Source organism: Platalea leucorodia (genome assembly GCF_965183815.1).
Source record: "Platalea leucorodia genome assembly, chromosome: 19".
Classification (NCBI taxonomy): Eukaryota; Metazoa; Chordata; class Aves; order Pelecaniformes; family Threskiornithidae; genus Platalea; species Platalea leucorodia.
Genome location: NC_138841.1, coordinates 625,708 through 646,917, shown reverse-complemented (window position 1 = coordinate 646,917; position 21,210 = coordinate 625,708). Strand labels below are relative to the sequence as shown.

At 57.9% G+C, this 21,210-nt stretch overlaps 3 protein-coding genes across 5 annotated transcripts in view; 1 reads left to right on the top strand and 2 right to left on the bottom strand.

Moving 5' to 3' along the window:
* Positions 1-1,327: 1,327 nt before the first annotated feature.
* Positions 1,328-4,282, top strand: HMGA1 (high mobility group AT-hook 1; the record flags this gene model as incomplete). Of its 2 annotated transcripts, none has more annotated exons than XM_082330464.1 (4): positions 1,328-1,429; positions 2,272-2,352; positions 2,817-2,867; positions 4,226-4,282. In XM_082330464.1, the coding sequence occupies 4 exons, from the start codon at positions 1,328-1,330 to the stop codon at positions 4,280-4,282; spliced, it is 291 nt and encodes a 96-aa protein (XP_082186590.1). The 2 variants fall into 2 exon arrangements, with proteins under 2 accessions (XP_082186590.1, XP_082186589.1); XM_082330463.1 differs by having other exon boundaries at positions 2,269-2,352; positions 4,229-4,282.
* Positions 4,283-5,837: 1,555 nt separating this feature from the next.
* SMIM29 (small integral membrane protein 29) lies at positions 5,838-7,534 on the bottom strand. Its single transcript, XM_082329996.1, has 5 exons — positions 7,503-7,534; positions 6,883-7,054; positions 6,774-6,799; positions 6,590-6,695; positions 5,838-6,168 (listed from the first exon to the last, which is right to left on the bottom strand). Exons 2-5 carry the CDS (start codon positions 6,991-6,993, stop codon positions 6,106-6,108), a joined length of 306 nt encoding a protein of 101 aa, XP_082186122.1. The 5' UTR covers positions 6,994-7,054; positions 7,503-7,534; the 3' UTR covers positions 5,838-6,105.
* A 4,526-nt stretch (positions 7,535-12,060) lies between these two features.
* NUDT3 (nudix hydrolase 3) overlaps positions 12,061-21,210 on the bottom strand; it is a 31,608-nt gene continuing 22,458 nt past the window's right edge. The window contains exons 6-7 of one of the 2 annotated variants that reach the window (XM_082330169.1): positions 13,975-20,763; positions 12,061-13,481 (exon numbers count right to left, since the gene is read on the bottom strand). In XM_082330169.1, the coding sequence (XP_082186295.1) occupies positions 20,594-20,763 (170 nt within the window). In that variant the 3' untranslated portion in view covers positions 12,061-13,481; positions 13,975-20,593. Of the gene's footprint in view, positions 13,482-13,974; positions 20,764-21,210 lie in introns of those variants that run through there. The other variant, XM_082330170.1, reaches the window with a different exon arrangement.

Here is a 21,210-nt window from a genome sequence, read left to right as displayed (position 1 = left end):
CCCTTCCAGGGCCCTGGGACCCTCGCGGGGATGCCCAGAGGCCCCTGGTGCCGCTCCTCTTGTTCCAACTTGCCAGTGCCGGCAGCATGTCTGGGATTTCAAGGACTCCAGATTAAATCTGGAGCTGCTCTCCTCCTTTCGGGGAAAGGGGACAGGCTCTGTGGGAAGGGGTGGCCAAGCTGCTGCTCCCCAAATGCCTGCTGGGGACCCCGGGAGCTGCCTTAGCACTGGGGCACTGGCTAATTCAGCGGGGCATCCGTGCTGTGGGCTTGGGGCAGGATCCCACCGGGCAGCCTGTTTGTTTTGCTCCCCAGCCGGTGATGAGACGATGCAGGTTGCGTCCCTGGGAGGGATTCAGCTGCAAACCCTCCCTGGGGGAAGGCAGGGAGCAGGGATGGGTGAGACGGGGAGGTCTGAGCACCCAGCCAGCACGAGAGAAGCAGCCGCCACGTGGGGCTGGTCATTAGGGCCACAAGAGCGGGGAGCGACGGTGGGGTCCCGTTGCCTCAGACATGTTGCTCCATCCCCGTGCGTTGGTGCTGGCCTGGGCTCATTGCACTGGGGCATCGTCAGGGAGCGGCTGTGCGAGGGGACGCGCAGCAGGCACCAGCGCAGGCCAAAGGTCTGTTTGCAGAAGGGACACGGGTGCAGCAGGGGCAGTTTTGCAGATACTGGCTTTGCAGCAGCGGGAGGAAGGGTCGCGCCTGCCCGAGGTGCTCCACGTTTCTGGGGCAGAAAACCCCTGTGCCCCATGGCTTGGTGCTGCCGAATGGGCTCGGTGGCTTAAAATATAGAAGCAGGGGTCTCTTCTAGGCATAGCTCTTAGCGATGCTTTTGGTTTCTCCCCCGCGGGCCTGCCAGCCCCGGCAGTGCCCTGGGCACGGGCTGGTCCCCACTGTACACCAGGAGAGGAGCAGGATGCGGGCGAGCCTCCGGGAAGGGCTGGAATAGGGCAGAAGTTGCTCATTTCAGCTGGATTTTAATTCTAAGAGGCATTCTTGGGGGGGGACCCTGGTCCTTGTCACCGCCTGTCCTTGCTGATACCCCACCGGTCACCCCCATCCCCGCAGAGGGGCCAGGCAGCAGCTGGGGGGGCCGAGCATCCTTAGCCGGGCAGCAGGGGCAGGGGCACGGCCGCGGCCGGGCTGAAGCCATGGGAGGCTCCAGCAGCTCCGCTCATCCCTCGCAGCCCCGTGAGTCACTTCCGCGGCCCCAGCGCCTGCCTGCCGCCGGGGCGAGGGCTGCGGGGAGCGGCACCGGCCAGCGTGGCCATCACTGACCAACCTTCCTCCTCCTCCTGCTCTTCCTCACCACCGCTGAAAGGACGATGAGCGAATCCGGCGCCAAATCCAGCCAGCCCCTAGCCTCCAAGGGAGAGAAGGACGTGTCGGAGAAGAGGGGCCGGGGGCGGCCCAGGAAGAAGCCGCAGGTATGTGGGGTCCCCTGGGAGGAAGGGGGGGCGCCCCACTGGGCAGCTCTGCCCGCAGCGATGCCCTCGGGGGCTGGGCACCCCTGGGCTACAGGGCAGCAAGAAGCCCCCCCTCGCACCCCGGCAGCACCCCTCGGGCAGGGGCCGGGGCTGGCACGGTGCAGCCCCCGTTACCTCCCTTCGGGCAGCAGCTCCCGGGTGCTCACCGGCAGCAAGTCCCTCCTGGGGGTCTTCACAGCCCCCCCAGCTCTGCAACACCCCAGAGCTCCTCCTCGCCCAGGGAGGGGCTCGGGGCCTCCCTTGCTCCTCCCCAGGCTGCAGCTGAACCTGCTTTTGCAGACAGGCTAATTAAAGCCCCATTAGCAAAAGCTGCTCAGAGGGATAAGATGCTGCCAGAGCCTTTGTGATGCCAACGCCCCCAGACCTCCCCCGGGGCAGGAGGGGGTTCTGCATATCATTTTCCTGCAGAAAAGGCGATTTGCTGCTTCCCTGCCTCTTTGCCAGGCAGCGGCACCACCAGCGAGCCGGGGTCCGGGGCTGAAAAACCGGCAGGGACCATCCGGCTAAGCCAAGCGATTAATGCCGGGGTGGGACGGGTCACGTACGCTGAAGGACACACAGGAGCCTCTGCCTGGTGCCTGACCGCCAATCCCAGTGCAACCAGTCCTCCCAGTACCATGTGCAAGAGCATCCCTGCTCCAGCGGGGTCTGCTGGGGAGAATGGGACTCCGAGCCCAGAGCATCCCGGGGTGCACTGCTGCACCAGGAGCCACCCTGGGCATGCATCCCTCCCCGGGGACCCCCCATCCACAGCGACCCCCCCTCTGCTCTCCCTCCAGCAGGAGCCCAGCGAGGCCCCGACCCCCAAGAGACCCCGCGGACGGCCGAAGGGCAGTAAAAACAAGGCCACCCCAAAAGGCAGGGTAGGTGGCTGGGGACAGGGGCTGCTCTGGCCGAGCAGCCGTGTGCTGGGACAACGGGTCCGTTTTGAGCTCAATTATAGACAATTCAGGGCAGATCTGCCCCTGGGAGGGGGGGGCCCAGTGCTGGCCCCCAGGGAAGGTCGGAGGGGAGCCAGGGACCGCATGTGTCAGCGTGCGGACACACGCGATAAACCTGTTTGCAAAACATGCGACTCACATCCTGCGCCCGCCTCGTGAGTCACGGGCCAGGGCCGTCCCACGGTGCTGGAAGCCGGTGGCGAGGGGGCCGGGGGGGCCTGGCTGCGGCCCCGGGGCCACCTGGGTGCAGCGGCCCGGGAGATGCCACTGGGGTGATGAATCTGGCAGTCGTGGCTGGGAGGAAGGGGAATGCCGCCCGCCCCCCCGCAGCATCCTGGGGACGAGGGGACGGCCCCAGCCTGACCAAGATGTCGTTTCTTGCTCAGAAAGCTGCAGTCACGCCAGGGAGAAAACCTCGAGGCCGACCCAAAAAATCGGTGAGTGGGCTTTCCCCTTCCTCCTCCATCCTGGCAGCGTGCTGGGCACTCTGGGGGCACGGCAGCCCCCTGGCTGTCCCCACAAGTGTGGGGGGAGATGGTGCCGGGCTGGAGGAGAGCAGAGCAGTGAGCAAAAAGGGGACATGGTGTGGGATACGACAGGTTTTGAACCTGGCCATGCCGTGCCCCGGTGCTGGCGCTGCGGGGACTGAGCCGTCCCGGCTCCCCCATCTCCCCGCAGCCCCGGGAGCGGCACGCAGAAGGCGGCTGGTCCTGCCTCAGTGGCATGCTGGCACACGCCTGCCTGGGCGCCTGCTGCGTCACCAGCGCAGCATTCCTGCAGCCTGCGTGCACAGCAACCCCCCTCTGCTCCCCTGCACTATGGCCACCCTCTCATTTTCTGTTTTCCCTCCTCCGTTTCATTCCTCTCCCTTCTCCCCCCTTGGTTTGCAGCCCCACGGGAGCTCAGGCGGCTGCCGGGCGCCCATGCACATTACCTGGTTGGGAGCAAGTTTCATGTCCCTTCCTGACGTGCACATCCCACAGTCCCCAGTCCACATCCCTGCACCCATGAGCTGCCACCAGGCACTGGGACACAAGAGCCACGCACGAGCATCCTCGGGGTGCAGCTGCCCTGCCCCATGTGGGGTTTTGCCCCTTTTCCCACTTAAACTCCTTGGCGAGGGGCTGAGACCAGCCGGGACTGCAAACCAGGGGTCGCAGCCTGGGGCCTCCTGCCCCGGTGTCACAGCACCAGGGGCTGTTTGGGGGACCCCAGGGTGGGGAGCTGGTTCAGTGGGGTGGGACCGAGCCCATCCCATGCCGGCAGGGCCGTGCCGGGGACACCGTGTCCCGCTTTGGCAGCCACCGGCCACGGTGGCTTTTTTATGAATGAAGCGGGAGGAAGCGGGGGCCGGCGCTGACTCACGCTCCCACTCAGCCCTGACTCACCGCTGCGCGCGGGGCCACGACGCTCACGGCCACCCCGGCGTGCGGGGCCGGACACGGACACCGACACCGGCACCGACACCTGCTCCCGCCACCACCGGCAACCCCCCGGTGGCAACCGGGGACACAGCAGTGGCGCTGGGCACCGCCGTTTCACACCTGCGGGGTGTGCGTGCCCCCAGGGCGTGCGGCTGCCCGCTGTGAGCCCACCGGGGGGTTCTTACCTGGGATTTAACCCATAATGGTTAAACCTGGAGCAAGGGCCAGTCCCCAAAGCCAGGAGGTTGCTGGTGCCTCAGTTTCCCTCTTTGCACAAGGGGCGCGATGTGCCTGGCCAGCCCTTCCTCCAGGGACAACGGGGGTTGTCTGCAGCCCCCGGCACCCCCCGACCACACTCCCTTGCCTCGCAGCAGCAGGACGAAGAGGAGGTGAACATTTCCCAGGAATCATCTGAGGAGGAGCAGTGAAAGCTCCCGAACCAGCGCTACCTCATCGCCCAACGGTCCCGCGTCCTCGGCAGCCGGGGGCAGAGGGACGGGGAGAAACCCACTCCGCCGCCCTGGCTTTTTCCTCCTCCCCCCTCCGCTCCTTCCTCACCCTCAGACAACGGCAGCACTGGAAAACGGCCCAACCCAGGCGGCCCCCGCAGCCCCCTGCCTGGGGGGGCCCCCGCCCCGGCTCCCCCCTCTCCCCAGCAGGTTTCGGGGCAGCCCCACTGGCCAAGGGGGGGCCTGGCAGAGCCGGGGCTGGGACCCCCCCGCCTTTGCAGTGATCGCACCCATCCAAGCGGGTGCTGGCTGCCCCCCCAGCACCGGGCATCGCCCCGGGGCCTCTGCAGGGAAGATGTTGGGGGGGGGGGGTCAGTGAAGGCGAGACCCCCAAACGCATTAGACCTTTGCTCTGGCCTGCTGCTACCCTGGGCAAACCTCTCCTCGTATCCCCCGTCCTGGGCGACTGCACTGTGTGTGGGCGAGCGGCTCCCGCGGCGAGGCCGGGGCTCGGTGCCCGTCCCCGGGGGTGCCCGAGCGGGGCTGGCTCGGGGCAGCCCTTTCCTCATAGGTTCTGGTATATATATATATTTTTTTTAGTACTTTTTTTTTTTCCTTTCATTCACAACTACCTCTGGATATTTAAGTTCCACTCTCTGAACTCACAGACGTGCTGCTGCTGTGCCAGCTGCCGGGGCTTCGTTGGCTCGGTGTTTCCTTTTTTGGGGTGTCGCTGGGGGCCATGGGGTATTTTTTTCCCTCCCCTTTTTTGGGCTTTTTTTTTTTTTTTTTTTTTAATTGTTATTTTAAGGCCTAGGTTGCTCTGCTGTTGCAAGGGGTAGAGGATGGCAGGGCAGTGGGGTGGGGGGACCGTGGGATGCTCCCCCTGCCGCACCGCTCCCTGCACGGCGGCTGCAGCGGGACCGGAGGTGCCAGGCAGCCCCAGCAGGAGAAGAGTGGGGTTTGCTTGGGTTTTTTTTGGTCCACTGTTAACGACCTTTGGGTTTCCTACTTGCAGTTACTTGAATAAAACGTTTTATGGATGTTTGACGCCTCTGCCCTGGACTGTGGCTGGGGTCCAGCCCCCGGGAGCAGGGTGGGAGCTGGTCTTCTCCATGCAGGGAGAGCCCACGGGCACAGAGTGGCTGCTCCGCAAGCTACCTTCTCCGCAGGGACATCCGTGATGGTGCCAGCCATCCTCCACGGGGACGGACAGGAGCTGCTGATGGAAACAGAAACAGGCAAAACCCCGGCACCCCCCACCAAGCTCCCACCCTGGGCGCCTTTTTATTACCAAACTGAGTCACGACGCTGCCGAGGCAGGGACGCGTGATGCTGAACCCCCGGCATCGGGCTGGCCCGCGGTCCGGCAGCTGAAAACCCTCTCTGGCCGACGCGTGAGGCTCTGGGCCGAATGCAGAGAAACACATTTATTCGCTCTCGCATGCGCCGCGCCGCTCCTCTGCATCCTGCCCTCCAACGCGCAGCAGAGCCCCGGAGCCCGGCTGCTCCGCTGCCAGGGTGCCAGCCCCGGCCGTCCTGCTCGGTGCATTTTAAGGCACTGGCAGGGCGGTTCAAGCGAAAAAACAGCAAAAATAGGCGCCAAGGTGGGAGATAACCCGTTATCGTCAGTGCTCATGAGGTGGGATCGCTCCCAGGCAGCGGCCGCTGGCATCGCCACGCTACTGTGGGCGCATCGTGCCCTTCCCGGCAGACGACGAAGGCAGCAGCGCTGGTGCTGACACCGTCCTTCCTCCCTTGCCTCCTGCGGGCAGGATTCGGTCCCAGCTCTCCGGGCAGCGTCAGGCCTTCCAGCCCCCGCGCGGGGGCCGATGGGGCGAGGGTCCCCCCCAGCCAGGCACCACCTGCAATAGAGATCGCGCCCTCAGCACGCCGGGTGGCCCCCACCCAGACCCCCGCCAGCGCCGAACTGGGGGGCAAAGCAACCCCCAGCAGCATCAGGGTGGGTGGAGAAGCCCCCGGCTCGCAGCCACTGGCTGCGTAGCCCAACGCTCCCAAAAACCTCTGGATTACATCCAAACCCTTGCCTGGCTCCCAGAGCCCGGTGCCCCCTCGGGGCAGGCCGGCACCATGGGCTCCCACCCAGGCTCAGCAGCCCCCACGCGCTCCCTGACTTTAGCTTAATGCTAATTTTTCATGCAAAAAGCACGGATAAATAGTAATTCCCGGCAGCACCGTGCACGGCCGGTGAGCGACCCACGCAGCCACCCCGCCTGCGCCCGGCCCCGAAACCGAACTCCCGGCCCGAGAAGCAGCGTCACCCACCCGGGCGTCCTCCGCCTCCACCAGCAGCTCCTGCTCCGACTCCTGCAGCTCCTCGGCCGGGTCGTAGCTGTACATGGGCAGCAGCCGGTGGCGCAGCCGGTCAAACCTGGCCGGGGGACGGCGGCTGAGCGGTGCCGGGTGCCGGACCCCCACCCCAAGCCCAGCCCCGCGCCCCCACGCTCACCTCCGCTTCTTCTGGACGTACATCACCTGCAAGGCGAGCGGGCAGGGCGTGAGCGGCCGCGGGGCTCGGGCCGGTGTCTCGGCCGCCCCGGCCCTGCCCACCCACTCACCGCGGCCAGGATGGCACCGAGGAGGGTGACGAGGAGGAAGGGTCCCAGGACGTAGCCCACCAGCGAGTCGCCCGCCGCGCCCGGGGCCGTGGGGGCCGTGGCGTTGCTCATGGCCCAGCGCCGGCTCCTCTCCGCATGGGGACGCGGTGCCCGGCCCCGCCGGACGGGAGCTCTGCGGACCCGCAGCCGCCCCGGTAACGACGACCCCCGGCGCCGGTACCGACCCCCGCGGCCGGGCAGGAACCGCGGGGGCCCGCACACGCGCCCGGGCAGGGGGCAGCTCCCGGGACGCGGCCGAGGGAGCCCCACTCGGGGCCGGCCGGCGCGGGGGGGGTCACCCCGCACCCCCCCCCCCCAGGGGGACCCGGGGGGGGCACACACGGGCCGGGGGGGCGAGCGCCGGCGGCCGCGGCACCGCCCCCCCAGCCCCACGCGGGACACCCCGCCACGCGGCGCCGCAGCCCCCGCCCCCCCCCAATTCTGGCCTGGCACGGCCCCCCCGCTGCGCCCCCCGCACCCCATTGCCCGCCCGCACCCCAGCGCACCCCCGCCCGCACCCCTTTGCCCCCCCGCGCCCCCCCGCGCATCCCCACGCGCGGCCCGGCCCCGCCCAGCCCCACCTGCGCGCGCCGCGCACCGCCCGCACCCGGAACCCGCGCGGCGCGTGATGGCGGGGCGGGGCGGGGGCGGGGAAATGGGCGGGGCCGGGCGGTGGCGGCGAGGGGCCGGCAGGGGGCAGCAGAGACCGGGGGGGAGGGGGGGGACGGGACAATGGCGAACGGGGGGGGAAGGGGGAAAAGAGAAAAAGGAGGGAAGGGTGGGTGGGTGGGTGGACGGACGGACGGACGGACGGATGGATGGACAGACAGATGGACGGATGGATGGATGGACGGATGGACGGACAGATGCATGGGTGCACAGCAGGGTGGGTAGGTGCATCCCTGCCCCATTAGTTGGGTGGATGGACGGACAGATGGACAGATGGATGGGTGGATGGACAGATGGACAGACAGACGGACAGATGGATGGACGGACAGATGGACGGATGGATTGATGGATGGATGGGCAGACAGATGGATGGACAGACGGATGGATGGATGGACAGACAGATGCATGGGTGCACACCAGGGTGGGTAGGTGTGTCCCTGCACTGTTAGTTGGGTGGATGGATGGACAGACAGATGCATGGGTGCACACCAGGGTGGGTAGGTGTGTCCCTGCACTGTTAGTTGGGTGGATGGATGGACGGATGGACAGATGGACAGATAGAAGGATGGACGGATGGGTGGATGGACAGAAGGATGGATGGATGGATGGATGAACGGATGGACAGATGGATGGACAGATAGAAGGATGGACGGATGGATGGATGGACAGAAGGATGGATGGACGGATGGATGAACGGATGGACAGATGGATGGCTGGCTGGCTGGCTGGACGGATGGACGGATGGACAGAGGGACAGAGGCGTAAGCATGGGGTGAGCCCACAGGCCGGTGGGGGCCGGGGTCGCGGCGGGCACAGGCACCCCGGCTGGCCGCGCAGGGTCACCCGTGGCGGGGGCTGCCGGGAGTCCCTCCCCGGCCGGGGGCTCACGCTGTGGCTGATCCCCCCGGCGCTGGGCCCGCAGGGACCCCGGGAGCCAGGCAGGGGCCACCCATGGGGGGGCCACCCACGGCAGGGCCCCGGGGCGGTGGCAGCGTCCCAGCCCTGATCCCTGGCCCTAATCCGCTTTGCCCGTGCGGGGACCAGATGGCCCTGCTAAGTGGGTCAGGCGGCAGCAGGGGACACTGGGGAGCAGGGAGCCCCATTTTGCTTCCCGAAAGCTAAAAAAAATAATAATGGAGGGAAATGAGGTGGAAGAGAGGAGCCTGGAGATGGCGGTGCTGGGGGACACGGCCCCCGGTGCCTGGGCTGGTACCGGGACAGGGCTCGGTGCCACCGCAGAGCACCGAGAGCATACTGGGCTGGCGGGATGGCGGCATTGGGGAAAAGCAGCTCCTGCTCTGCAGCCCCCGGGATGAACCTGCCCAGCGAGAGGCCAACCGGCCGCACAGCCGGGGTCCTCCTCCTCCTGCCTGTACCGCCTGCCCTCAGCCCCTGCCCAGCCCACGCCGGGTGATTTTTGCCTCCTGGTCCCTGCGCCAGCCCAGGGACGGGGCTCGGGGGCCACGCTGATGCACCATGGCCGCTGGGGACTCTGGGGATGCAGGAGCGGAGATGCCCTTGGCCGGGCATGGCGTGGCGTGGGGGACGCCAGAGCCCCTTGCGGAGGGTGGGAAGGGGTCGGGTGGCTCGTCCCCAGGCTGGGGCATCCCCCAGCCCAGAGAAGGGCACCAGCTGTCCTGGGGGCACCTGGCGCCTGCTGTTCCCAGTGTCTCATTCGCCCCAGTGGTCCCACGGGCCCTGGCAGCCCTGCTGTCCCCAGCACCCTCACTGACGCCACTGTCCCCAGTGGTCGCACTGGTCCCATTGTCCATGTTGACCCTCCCTGCCCCATACAGCCTTCCCAAACCAGCCACACCTCAGCCCCTCGGCCCCCCCCCATTCCCCAAACCCATCGCTGCACGGAGCCGGAGGAGCATCGCCGCCAGCCCAGCGCCCATCTCGACTGCAGGAGCTGGGGCTTTGGTAGCACCGGGGCAGCAGATCCCGGGGGCCAGCGCTGGTGAGAGGGGTCTGGGGGAGCCTTGCACCCGGAGCAGGGCATCGACCCCGTGCGAGCAGCAGCAGCTCTCCTCGCAGCCCATCCTCATCCTCTCCTTCATGCCCAAAGGGGCCAGGACCTGGCCAGCACCGCTGCACTGGGGGAAGCACGCAGCAGAGCTGGCCCCCCCAGACCCCCCCAGCCCCCCCAGGCCCCCCAGCCCCTCGTTGCCAGGGCGGGAGCCGGCCGAGGTGGTGGCGGGAGCGCATCAACGCCGCGTGGGCCTCCCACTCCACCGCCATCCGCCGCTGCCCATCCCCTCCCAGCGCGGTGCTGCCGTGTTGCGGCTAAAAATAAATCCAGCAATTTCTAGGAAAGTTCCTTGGAGAGAGCGAGCGAGCGGGAGCGCGTGGCCAGCCCGGCATGGCCGGAGGAGCACGGGGGGTCCTGGGGGAAGCAGCGTGCCTTGGGAGCAGACCGGGGGGTCACCGAGCCCCCCCTGCATGGCCAGAGGCAACCCTGGACACTCACAGTATCCCCAAATCCCGGGTGAATATTTTTTCCCCATCCACCGCTGCCCAGAGCATCTGGATGGGGAAAAAGGGGAGTCGAGGCCGGGGCAGGGGCTGCTCATGCCCAGGGAAATCTCCCCATTACCCCCAGGGTGGGGGAAGGACGGCGGGGGGCTGAGGGCAGCATCACCACCAGTCCTGGGGACGTGGCACCCTTATGACCAGGGTGGGAGCGGGGTCAGCCAGCGGGGCAAATTTTTGGCAGGCGATGAGAGCTGGAATAGTGACGTGGGGTGTTTCTGCTCCAAAACCAGCTGTGAGAGACATCAGCCCCCTCCTCTCTGCTGCTTGGCCCCCAGCAGATAACTGGGGACAGCTTTGCTGAGCCGCTAAGCTCCCGGTTAAGCAGCTAAGCACGAGTGGCTGGATTTCCAGCCAGCGCATCCCTCCAGCTGCTCACCCGGCCAGAAATACCGGGGAGGGGGGAAGCGCTGCCGCCCACCCCCGCGGAGCACAGCCTGCTCCGGCTCTGCCTCCCCGCTCGCCTGTGAAGGCGTTAACTGCGCCGTCAGCAGGGATTAATTCTGCCCTCAGCTCCATGCTGCAGCCGCGAACGTGAGGGTGTCGTGCGCGGGCCGGTGTGCTTTCCCTCGTTGCAATAACGCGGTGCGGGAGGAGCCCGGTGGCATTCAGATCCCAAGGGAATTTGCAAAGGGCAGGGCAAGGGATGGGTCTCCAAATGAGGATGTATTCGCTTTGCAGATAAACGTGAGAGCTCCCATGGCTGCATTTACAGCCTCACTGCTGTGATCGGGCTGCACACTACTGGATCCTGCCCTGCATTTTGCTTCGCAGCCCAAAAGGAGGAGAAACCCCCACCCTGGCTGAGCGAGGGCCAGACCAGAGCCCCAGGGGTCAGGTGAAGCCGGTGCACTCTTCCCCAGCCCCAAGGCAAACCGGCTGCACTGGGGCATCAGCAGAGCCTGGCCCCCCAGGCTGGGTAAAATGGGGGTGTTTGGGGTAAGGGACGGCTCCGAGGGGCCACATCCGGCACCTGTGGGGATGGGAGCTGCCCCCGGCGCACCCCGCTCTCCCGCAGCCGGGCACAGCGCGGGGCAGACGGACGGACGCAGCAGCTCTCGCTGGAGCGCGTGGAGGCCGAGGAGGGTGTGGAGTGGTCCCATCCCACAGCGGCGCAGACAGCGGGACCCACCGAAGGCAGCCTGCCATGGCACGAAGAGCCCTGTTCCATCCCCGAGTGTGCCCTGGCACTGATCCCGAATCCCCTCCGACGGCCTCGGAGCATCTCCCACTGCTCACCCTCCACCGGGCAGGCAGGGAAGACATCAAACCTCCGAAGGGTTTGGGATACCCTGAGCCTCACCATGGCTCGTGGGAAAGCGCTCAGACTTTGGCAGAGCGTTTGTGTGTGCACACGCGTGTAGAGCACAAACACAGCAGGCGCTGTAAGAACGGGGTCCGAAGCAGCTCACGTTATTTTTCCTTGATCTACGCTGGCACCTCTAATGCATTTCTCGACGTCTCCAGCCCTCGCCAGGGCAGCGGCAGCAGCGATCCGCAGCGCGCTCTGCCCAGGGCCGTCACCGTGGCTCATGGCGGCTGCTGGTGGCACCCAGCCTCTCCCACAGCAAGGGGCTGTTTCCAGGTGAAGGGCTCTCGGTGAGGACTTTGTGGAATAGGCGTGAGCAGCTTCAGAGTCAGGATCACTTCTGCTCCACAAGGCTCTTGCTCAGGACCAGAAACACCTGAATGAGACCGCGCCATGCCTTAAAATTCACCCCGGATCTATGGCAGGGTGCCCTCCCCGCTCAGACAAGCCCATCTCACATCAGGCTGCTGGTGACATTCCTCCAAATTTTCTTTTCCAGACTGCGAATGTACCAAGCCACGTCAGGGAGGGCTTTCTCCTCCACTGACACGTTATTGCCAATCCTCAAGTTCACGTACGTGGGTAACAGCGCCGGGAAGAAGAGAGACCACGCAGCAAGCAGAGCCGTGTGTGAAATACTGGCGTGTTTATTGGTTGGCACTAGATTACAGCCTACACTCTTGTCAAACTTGCATCCACAAATTTTTTTTTTTTTAATTTTTTTAATCTCCTAAAGACAGCGATGACCTCTCCTCGCACACAACTCAAGCAGAGGACACACCTTGAGAAAGGAACCAGGCTGCCGGCTGCCGTGCACCAGCGCAGCTTCCACCGTCTCCACATCTGGCTCAAAACACAGCCAGAGTCGCTGCAGAAGAGGGCCGGGGTTTGTAACCATACCAGAGCTGAGCGCGGGGCAGAGAGCGAGCCCTCCGGTCTTTCTGGGAACACTCTGGGTGAAAAGATCGACATTATGTAGGTGCACACCACTACACCTGCCAGCCAGGACTGAGCGGGAGCAAGAGAGCACCTGCATTATTTATGGGCTCGAACCGAGATCTGAGCCTCAAAGAAAATAAAACGTGTTTTCTACTGAATGCATTTGACTTTGAACAAATGTGTCGTAAGTAAGAACAAGTCCAAGTCAAAGCATCAGCTGAAATGCTAGATTTCCAAAGTGCTCTTGCAGTTGTAAAGTGTTTTTGCAAACCATTTCAACTTAATGTATCATAAAAAAACCACGTTAACTTTACCAGAAGATTAGAAACACAAAGCACTGGAGTAAAGAACAGAAGTCTGCAGCCAGAAAAATAAAGCAAAACAGATTATGGGAATTCCAAGTCCAAAACCATCTAGAATTCACGGAGAATTGAGTATTTAACTTAAATTCATTGAAAATCTCAGGCTTCTTTTAATTCTAATAAATTAGCAAGTTTCTTCTCTACACTAGTTCTTCCCCCTCCAAACTCACTACGCTTCCACGTGAACGCGGGGCGGCAGCACCGGAGCCTCCCGAGACGTCCCAGCCGGCACCACCGGGAGCGGGAAACCCCGGGAGATCGCTCGCCACGCTCCGCTGCTGCCATCGTCCCCCTACCCCAGCCCTGGACACTTGAATGCCTCGGAAAAGTGTCGGCAAGCTTTAAAACCCCTTTCCCACAGGGCCTGCTCGTGCTGGTGCTGCCGAGCAGGAGAGGTCGGTGCCCGGGTCGGTATCAAAGCCTTGTCCTCGGTTGCGAAGGCGAGTTCGAACGGCACCAGCTCAGACACGAACAGACGAGATGGTCAAAGCCCCGCAGCTTTGATCTTGGAGGTATCTCGGTTTGGTAAGGACTGGAAAAGCCTAAGGCAGATGTGCTCACACCCAGGGACATCCAGCTCCTGCTGCTGGCAGGGCGATGGACCCGGCTGCCTGTCCCGCCGCCAGGCAGACGCCGTGACCGGCCGGCGATCCTGCTCTCCCAGCTCGGGGGTGCTGCCAACGAGCCTCAGGTACAGAGGGTTCATGAAAAGATGGAGCAGAAAATGCAAAGTGATTGTTCCAGACCTTCTGATTTAATAAATAAAAAACAGGACATACAGGAAGTTCAGCAAACACTCTTGGACCTCCCAAGATTAATCTGAGGCAATTCTAGAGCCAATTTCTCAAGTATAACTTCAAAATTCTCACTTTCCCACAAAAAAAAAAAAAAGAAAGAAAAAAACCCTATCAACTAGCACCAAAAAGAGGTTTTATAAGTCTCCTAAATACATCTTCAATCCAGTTAAGTGTTGTTCTTCACCCCTCTACACCTCTCCATTATGTACAGACACTATACCCAGTAAAACACTACACGTATCTACACACCACCTTCCACCACTGACACCGAGAGTCCTCTCTAACCGCATTAAATTCATTCTAACACTGAGAAACATGAGGAACATATATATTTATATATGTATGTTATAGTCTCTAACACGGAGACCCGAGGAGAGAGCGCACCAGCAGCAAGGCCACCTGCATCCCCAGGCTGTGACGCAGCCGCTCGATGCCGCTGTCTTACCGAGCAGGCAGAACAGGGCCAGGAGGGAAAACCCAGGCAGTCAGAAGCAGGACCAGAGCCGTCGGTGAAGTATCCAGCATCGCTGAGTATCTTTGTAAGATAAGAGCTCTTCACGCCAACAAGCGTCTGCAACAACTTCATTTCTTGGTGCAAGTTTGGCTACAGAAACCGACAGATTTTGATTCTCTCCCAAGAATCGGCACCAGCCGCAGCTTCCACTCCGGGAAAGTTAAATATTCAAACCCATCTTTCACAAAACTCCCAGATCGCCCACGTTTCCTTTCACTGGATGCTTTGCGCAGGTACAAACATTGCATCTGGCGCTCTGAAAAGCACAAGCACCTCCATTTGGGGTAAAAGAGTGTTTCTGAGAACAAGGAAGAAAATCTAAAGTTGTTATAATTGGGAGAGGCAAACATTTGATCTGTGCAGTGTCAAATATTTTGCTCTTTGGGAGCAACCAGCACATTGCAAAATGGTGAACACATTTTCTGCATGGAAAAGCTGGGGCAGAGGCCCAAAGTCCGGGGTAGATCTGGGAAGGGAACAGAGGATTCCTCACATTCCCTACCCACGTTTTTACCCACTGAATACTTTGTGTCTGCATGAGGGAAAAAGCAACACTAGCAGATTCCGATCCCTTTTAATTATTCAGTTTATAGAGTTTGCTTTAAGGCACATTCAAGATCAGGCTGAATTAAACTGCCCTCTTGCTCAACAGAAATCTGGGAAACGCACACAACATCCATCTGCCGAGTGGAAAAGCTGCTGTGAACGCTTAAATTGCAGCTCCTTTCCAGCCCCAACCAGAGCTCTTACCTTCCCCTGCTGCAGGCCATCATCAGAGGAGATCACAGCGTCATGGAACCGTTTCGGTTGGAAAAGACCTTTAAGATCATCACGTCCAACCGCTAACCCAGCGCGGCCAAGCCCACCCCTAGCCCGTGTCCCTGAGCACCACATCTGCCGGCCCCTCAATAGCTGCGGGGATGGGGAGGCAGCCGCTGCCCCGGCGAGCGCCGCAGGCTGGCTGGCGGCAGCCCCGGGCTCCTGCCCCCGGCAGCGGGTTCGTTTCGCAAGAGAAGGCACCGCCTCGCGAAGCTGGAGCCAGACCAACCTAAGAAGGGACCATGTCCCCAGAATGGAAGAAAAAGGAAAGGAATCCCAAAGGATGTATTTTGAAAAGATGGGGAGAGACAGCACATGCGTCCACCTGTCCGTGCCACCTTCCCAGGGCAGAGCAAGGCAAGAGGTGTTATCTGAGGAAAGCCCTGGCTGGGCTGCCTTTACCTGTGAATCTAACAGTTTCTTACAGTGTAACGTACACAGAAGAGCTCAGTTAAATCACAGCGGGTTTACAATCAAGAACCAACGGCCACTCCTGGGTATTTCTTGCACCTTACTGTACTGAACATGAGCAAGGCATGGGGTAAGAAATAGCAAGGCTTTAACAAGCCAGATGTACTCTCCCCATCCGATCCACGCAGCAGCTTAAAAAAACTCATCACAAAGCACCCCTCTGTTAAAGCCCATATTTTTATCCCCTTCTATTCGGTTTTAATTACAGTTACTGGCTAATGGAGTTTACCAGTAATACCAGTCTACCACTTCAGCTCTGTTCAACAGGATTAACCACGAACGAGTGAGCTGACCATCAGCAACTTCTGAATTATCTTTTCCAGGTGATGCAACTGCCCCACACGTACTGAGCAGCTGAACCCCGATACCCTCTCTTTGACAGATTCATCTCAAGGCAGTTCAGCTGTAAAGCCACTCAGGGGCTACGTGCCTTATTCTGAGAGTGCAGAATCATGAGCAAGTACTATCTCCCCTATCCAGTGCTCGTGGCACAGCAGCCAGTGAGAAAGACCGCCACCACGTCCTGCACCCTCCCAGCTGTCACTGCCTCGGTCCTGAAGAGTTTTTACAGTTCAAAGTCTAATGCATTTTCCATTTGAAAAAAAAAATAATAAAAATCTCTTTTTTAGTTTGCAAAGTAGGCATTAGCTCAAAGGAATGCTTTGCCAAATGACACATCTGGAGGGGCAAATGCCGAACACCCGTACTTCTAAGCAGTCACCGCAGTTCTGAGCAAGGCTCTGCTGCGCCCTGCCAGAGCAGCTCTGCCTGCCTGCGAGCGCTGAGCTCGGCCAGCGCCGGCAAGCAGCAGCAACGCCGCCCAGACACAAAGGAGGTACGAGCCTCCCCTGGCGTCGTAACAACACCGAGTTTCTCTATCGCCAATAAACTATTGTCTAGAACTGAACAATCCATCTTTGTGAAGAAACCAAGCCATCTTTGTGAAGCGACTAGAAGTACTTCAACAGCACCGAATGCCAGATTTCAGGGAGAATGGAAAAAACTCTCCTTTCGCTCTTCCCCAGGCATCTCCCAGGAAAAGCATCACCTCCCGGGCCCGGCAGGGTCACGGCGCAGCCTCGCACAGCTGGGCACACCGACCAAATACTGCGGGAAAGCTTCACCAAGTAGGAAATGATACCGGTTACTTTTAACCGAAAAGAAAGGTTCTTCCTTTTGAGATGTGCCTTTGAAAAGCCTCAGCGTGAGCAAAGTCAAATTTGAAACCCAAAAACCATCTTACAGTAACCACTTCAAGCCAACGGTGCTGCATGTTTTCTACCGCACACGATTTCTAAGCTGACATTAACCAATGCATCAAAATCCCTGTTCCACCATACCAAAATCTTATTTGAGAGAGACTTCCCAGAGCTCGATACATACAATTTCAGCTCCACTAAACTGAATTACACTTGGCACTCTTCTGCAGAGGGACGTCCACCTGCCTCTTGAGTTTTAGGCATCAGTTAAGATCATTGGAAAGGTACGGGATCTGACAAATCCTGCGGGAAGAATCAAGCAGCAGGCGCTGGACACCGGTGTCCCAGGGGAGTCTTCCTTTTTCTCCCGCTCCCTTGCTGGAGTCAACAAATGCCAGTACACTCACTGCCCCGCATCGGCTTAAACCGCCAGCTAACACTGTCCTGCCGCAGCAGTAATGCAGGCAGGTCTGTCAAACGCTCCCAGTGACAGAGCTCCAGATTTTTGTAAGTATTTGGCGGTTTAAAAGATAATCACGCTAAGCGGTGGTGCCTAAGTGCTGAATGCACTTCCCTTCTCCCATTAAGGTCTCAAATACATTTAAAAATCCAGATGGCAGGACGCAACTCCGCTATATGAGGATTGCTAATTTTGGATGATACCAGAGGAAGCGGGTCAATGCTGAAGAGCAGGAGCTGCTCAGAGCAGCGCGTCTCCCTCTTCCTCCATCACTCATCTTGCAACCCCGAGGTGACACTCAGCTGCACCGGGAAATCCACTCTCAAGTATTTCAAGGGCCAATAATTTCCCCCCTCTTCCTCACTGCAGGCAGACTCGCTTCTTGATGTGTCAAGAGAGAGGCCTCCTTGTATATACCATGAATACATGTACGAAAAGCAGCAGTGGAAAAGTAATCTTATTAGCAAAATTGCCCCAAAGAACTTGCAGAGGACGCGGGAAGTTTTTCATGAGACCTCAGGGTTCAGGGGTGCCAAACGGTAATTAACAGTAGCCCCTCCGAGCTGGAGGCTGCGCATCGCCAGCGTGCCCGGCACCGATCCCAAAACGGGAGCAGCATCTCAAACCTGCGACTGGAGGGGGACCTGGCAGATTTGCTGCAAACTGGCAGGAGGTCTAAATGAAGCATTGGTATTCCTCCGTTTTACCTACGAATACACCAGCGCCAAGTAAGATCAAAGCTGTGCTGAAAGCCAAACTAAGGACATTATTCTTCAACGGGAAGCTGAGACACACCGTAATGCTCGATGTAAGGGGTCAGGCTAGACACTACATCGTTTGAGGTAAGAATCTCCAACACTAGCTCATTATAGCACCAGTTTTAGCAATGCTGGAAGTCCGAGTCTAATCCTACAGGATTTTTAGCAGCGGGTCACGACAGCAGCCCCAAGCAGTTTCATCAAGCAGGCACCAGTCTGTACTGCGAAACCCAGGGTGCGCACCGTCCTCAGAACAACTCTCTTGTCACTAATAAAGGTAGTTTGATTGTCGGTCCCAAACCAATTTAACACCATTTTGGGCAAAGTCGCTTAAACTGCTAGGGCATGCAGCTACACCAGTTACTAGAGAAGAACCTCAGATGCTGAGGAAGACAGGAATTCGTGTGGTGCAGGGAGAGATTCGGGTAGCACAGGACGAAGGCCTGCGTTGAAATCCGCATCTGTTGAATAAAGGCTATTTCTACCCCAGGAGCCACTTCCAGTTAAGAAAGCATAATATCAGCCACTCGATGTTACTGTGTTAACAGCATCAATTCATGCTACATTAAAATACTTTCTTGGCACAATTTATTTTTCTGACCCAAACAAATAAGCCATTAGCAAGTCATTAACAATATTCTACCCTAAATTGTCAGTTTAACCGCCCTGTAAAAACATTTTTTAGTTTAAAAACAAAAGTGTGCATGCTGTTGATATTAAAACTGCAGTTACTCTTTCAGGAGTACCAGCTGTTTTGTTGCAAAGCATTTTCAACATACTAATCTGTACAGTAAAGACAAAAACTCAATTGAAGGCAGTAGATGGCTGTGTTAGGTGCCACTCACGGCTCGGACTGTCTGAATTTCTTGTACGCTTCCAGATACAATATTCAAGCCCTTTTGAGAGTTTGGTTCAGGCCGATCAGCACAGCGTAAGAAAGTATTGTACATTCGTCTCTAAGTTGAAGTGAACTGAACTGGTGTAATTTAGGCTCAATTCCAGATGCTCGGTTTCAAGCTACTTCTTGAATAATGCCTCTCAGCTTTTTCTTATGCGTGGTTTTTCATGTTAGCGATCACTGGCACTGCTTTTGGCCTTGCTACTCCACACTGATGAAAGCAAGGAGAACAAGTAAAGGAACAGAATAGGATCTTAAAGTGAACAGCTTCTTGCCAAACCAGCAAGGATACCATTCCCCCTTGTCCCAGGCTCCATGGATATTTCTATCAGATTTTATATTGTAAGTGCTTCTCAGGAAGAGAGAAAACTCTGGAACAGTGAGTATTTATTATAATATTTTCTTGTTAAATAAAGAGGAGGAAAAAAAAAAGGAAAGAAAAAAAAAGAGTACTGCAGATTTAATTTCACATCTTGGCTATGCTCTGACAAAGGAGAAGTTACTGAACTCAGCAACTACTTCTTGTCCCAAGCCAGGGATTAATTAATGCCCCTCCCAAAACTTGTACCTGTCCCAACCCACCCCCAGCCCCAACCCTTCCCATTTTATTTCCCAACTAGACAACACTGTTGGCAAATCAAGACAGCATGAAACTTACATCAATAAAAACAACAAAAAAATGTGAAGTGTGCCAATGCAGCAGGGGAACTATCCTACTAAACGGTGTACTTCTCCCACTAGCAATTCTGCTCAGGAGTCAGCTGTACCTTTCACAGAGGGAGAGTTTAAACATTTTGAGCATGCTCCATGGTGCAACTCTAAGTGCTGCAGAACCACAGGACAAGAGATCGAACACCTGAATTTTCCCCCCAGGACTTCTTTTCAGGGACACAGATGGTTATCCAACCGAGGGTTTGTGCAGTAACACTCAGTAAGTACAATCCGATGCTTTAGCACAAATTACAAGTATCCAGTTCAGCACGGTATAAGGCATGTGGACAAGAAGAGACATCAGCAGAACACAGCAGGATCAGCAGAACAGCATTGGTGATTGACGCTCCAGTTTGTCAGACTTTGACCCCACTTTGAATCCCTGATTCCTACCACAGACAATGAAATTCAGTTTCTATCGTAGCGTTTCTGAGGCTATTTATTTTGGCCAAGTGTTAAAAGACGGACTCCTTTTTGTTTCGTTTTGATGTAAATGCAGAAACATTGGCAGAAGCTGTAGGAGAAGCAACGGAGCAGCAGGGATGTCTGCAGGTGATCAAAACTCTGCCCTCAATTTAAGTGTCACTGCACTAAATCAGGAGATACTGAATGGGGAGTAAACTGGCCCAGCCACTAGCACTGTCACAGAACGTGTATTTTTTAAAAAACAGAACAAAAGGCAAACAGATTAATTATGACCCCTTCTTTTCAGAAGCAGACCAGGATTAAAAAAATTCCCGCAAAATTAAAATGTTAGATTCTCCATCTAAAAAAAGTTTATACATATGCGCTGAAAGTGACCACCACACAGGTCTGAACAGCACCTTACAGTACAGACTAAGACTTAAAGAGCTGATCTCACATTTGAAGTCTTTTAATTAAAAAAAAAAAAAAAAAGTGGCTATGGCTGGGATGACACAAACGGGACACTTCAGAACACAAGGCAGAGGCGAAACTGGCAGCCTCGCTCGCCAGGCCATGGAAGCGGTGTAACGGGAAAGGGGCACTTCATGCACAAAATGTATTTTACAAAATACATATCCAAAAAAAGCAAAAAAAGCCAACAAAAAAAAATCCCACCTTGCACTAAATTGCAGCACTCTTAACACTTGCTCTGCCACAGGCTGCTGCCCATGCCTTGTTTGATAGAGGAGGCATGTGAAAAAGGGGAGGGGGGAGGGAAATCCATGTTTCAGTCTATTTTTCAAAATTTCTCTCATGGGGACGTCTTCAGTCATCTGATGTCAGACATGGAGCTCTCAGAGTACGTCGTGGTCATGACAGGAGTGCCGTTGTTTGCCAAACAACCTTGCCTCAAGGTTTCAAAATACGAGGCCTGCACTGGTTTATGATACTGCAGAACTTTTATGGCATCTTCTATCTTAAACCATTCCCTTTTCCTTCCTGTGGGCAGAAAGAAAAATCAGTAGATGGAACAAAATGATGTTATCCTTTCTAGGCTTACATTTTGATGTTGATTAGCTTTCAATCATTATCACATGCACTAATGCTGCAAGAATAATTGCACTGTGTAGCAAAGCATCAGTTCAAAAGGCACTGGGAAATTTTCTCTCAGTGTTCTCCGATCTCGAGGGCTACCTACTCCAAACACCGCATCAAAGGCTCCTCTATCCCCATGACAAATGTCTGTTTAGGGCAGCACACCCAGTCGCCAATCAAACTGGTCTTGCATTTCCCAATTTAAAAAAAACCACACACTTTTATTTTGCTATTTCTGCAATTTCTATTCCAAGTCAGATACTCATTTGAAGACAATCCACAAAGACACACACCAATCACCACCCAATTTCCATCAATTTGGAAGCGAACCTCAGTTTTACTGGACAGTAC

Coding starts and splice junctions, on each gene's coding strand:
- SMIM29 (XM_082329996.1), bottom strand. CDS start 6,993: ATGAGCAACGCCACGGCCCCCACGGCCCCGGGCGCGGCGGGCGACTCG. Junction 6,696..6,773: donor TACGTCCAGAAGAAGCGGAG/GTGAGCGTGGGG, acceptor TCCCCCGGCCAG/GTTTGACCGGCTGCGCCACC. Junction 6,169..6,589: donor TGGAGGCGGAGGACGCCCGG/GTGGGTGACGCT, acceptor TCTCTATTGCAG/GTGGTGCCTGGCTGGGGGGG.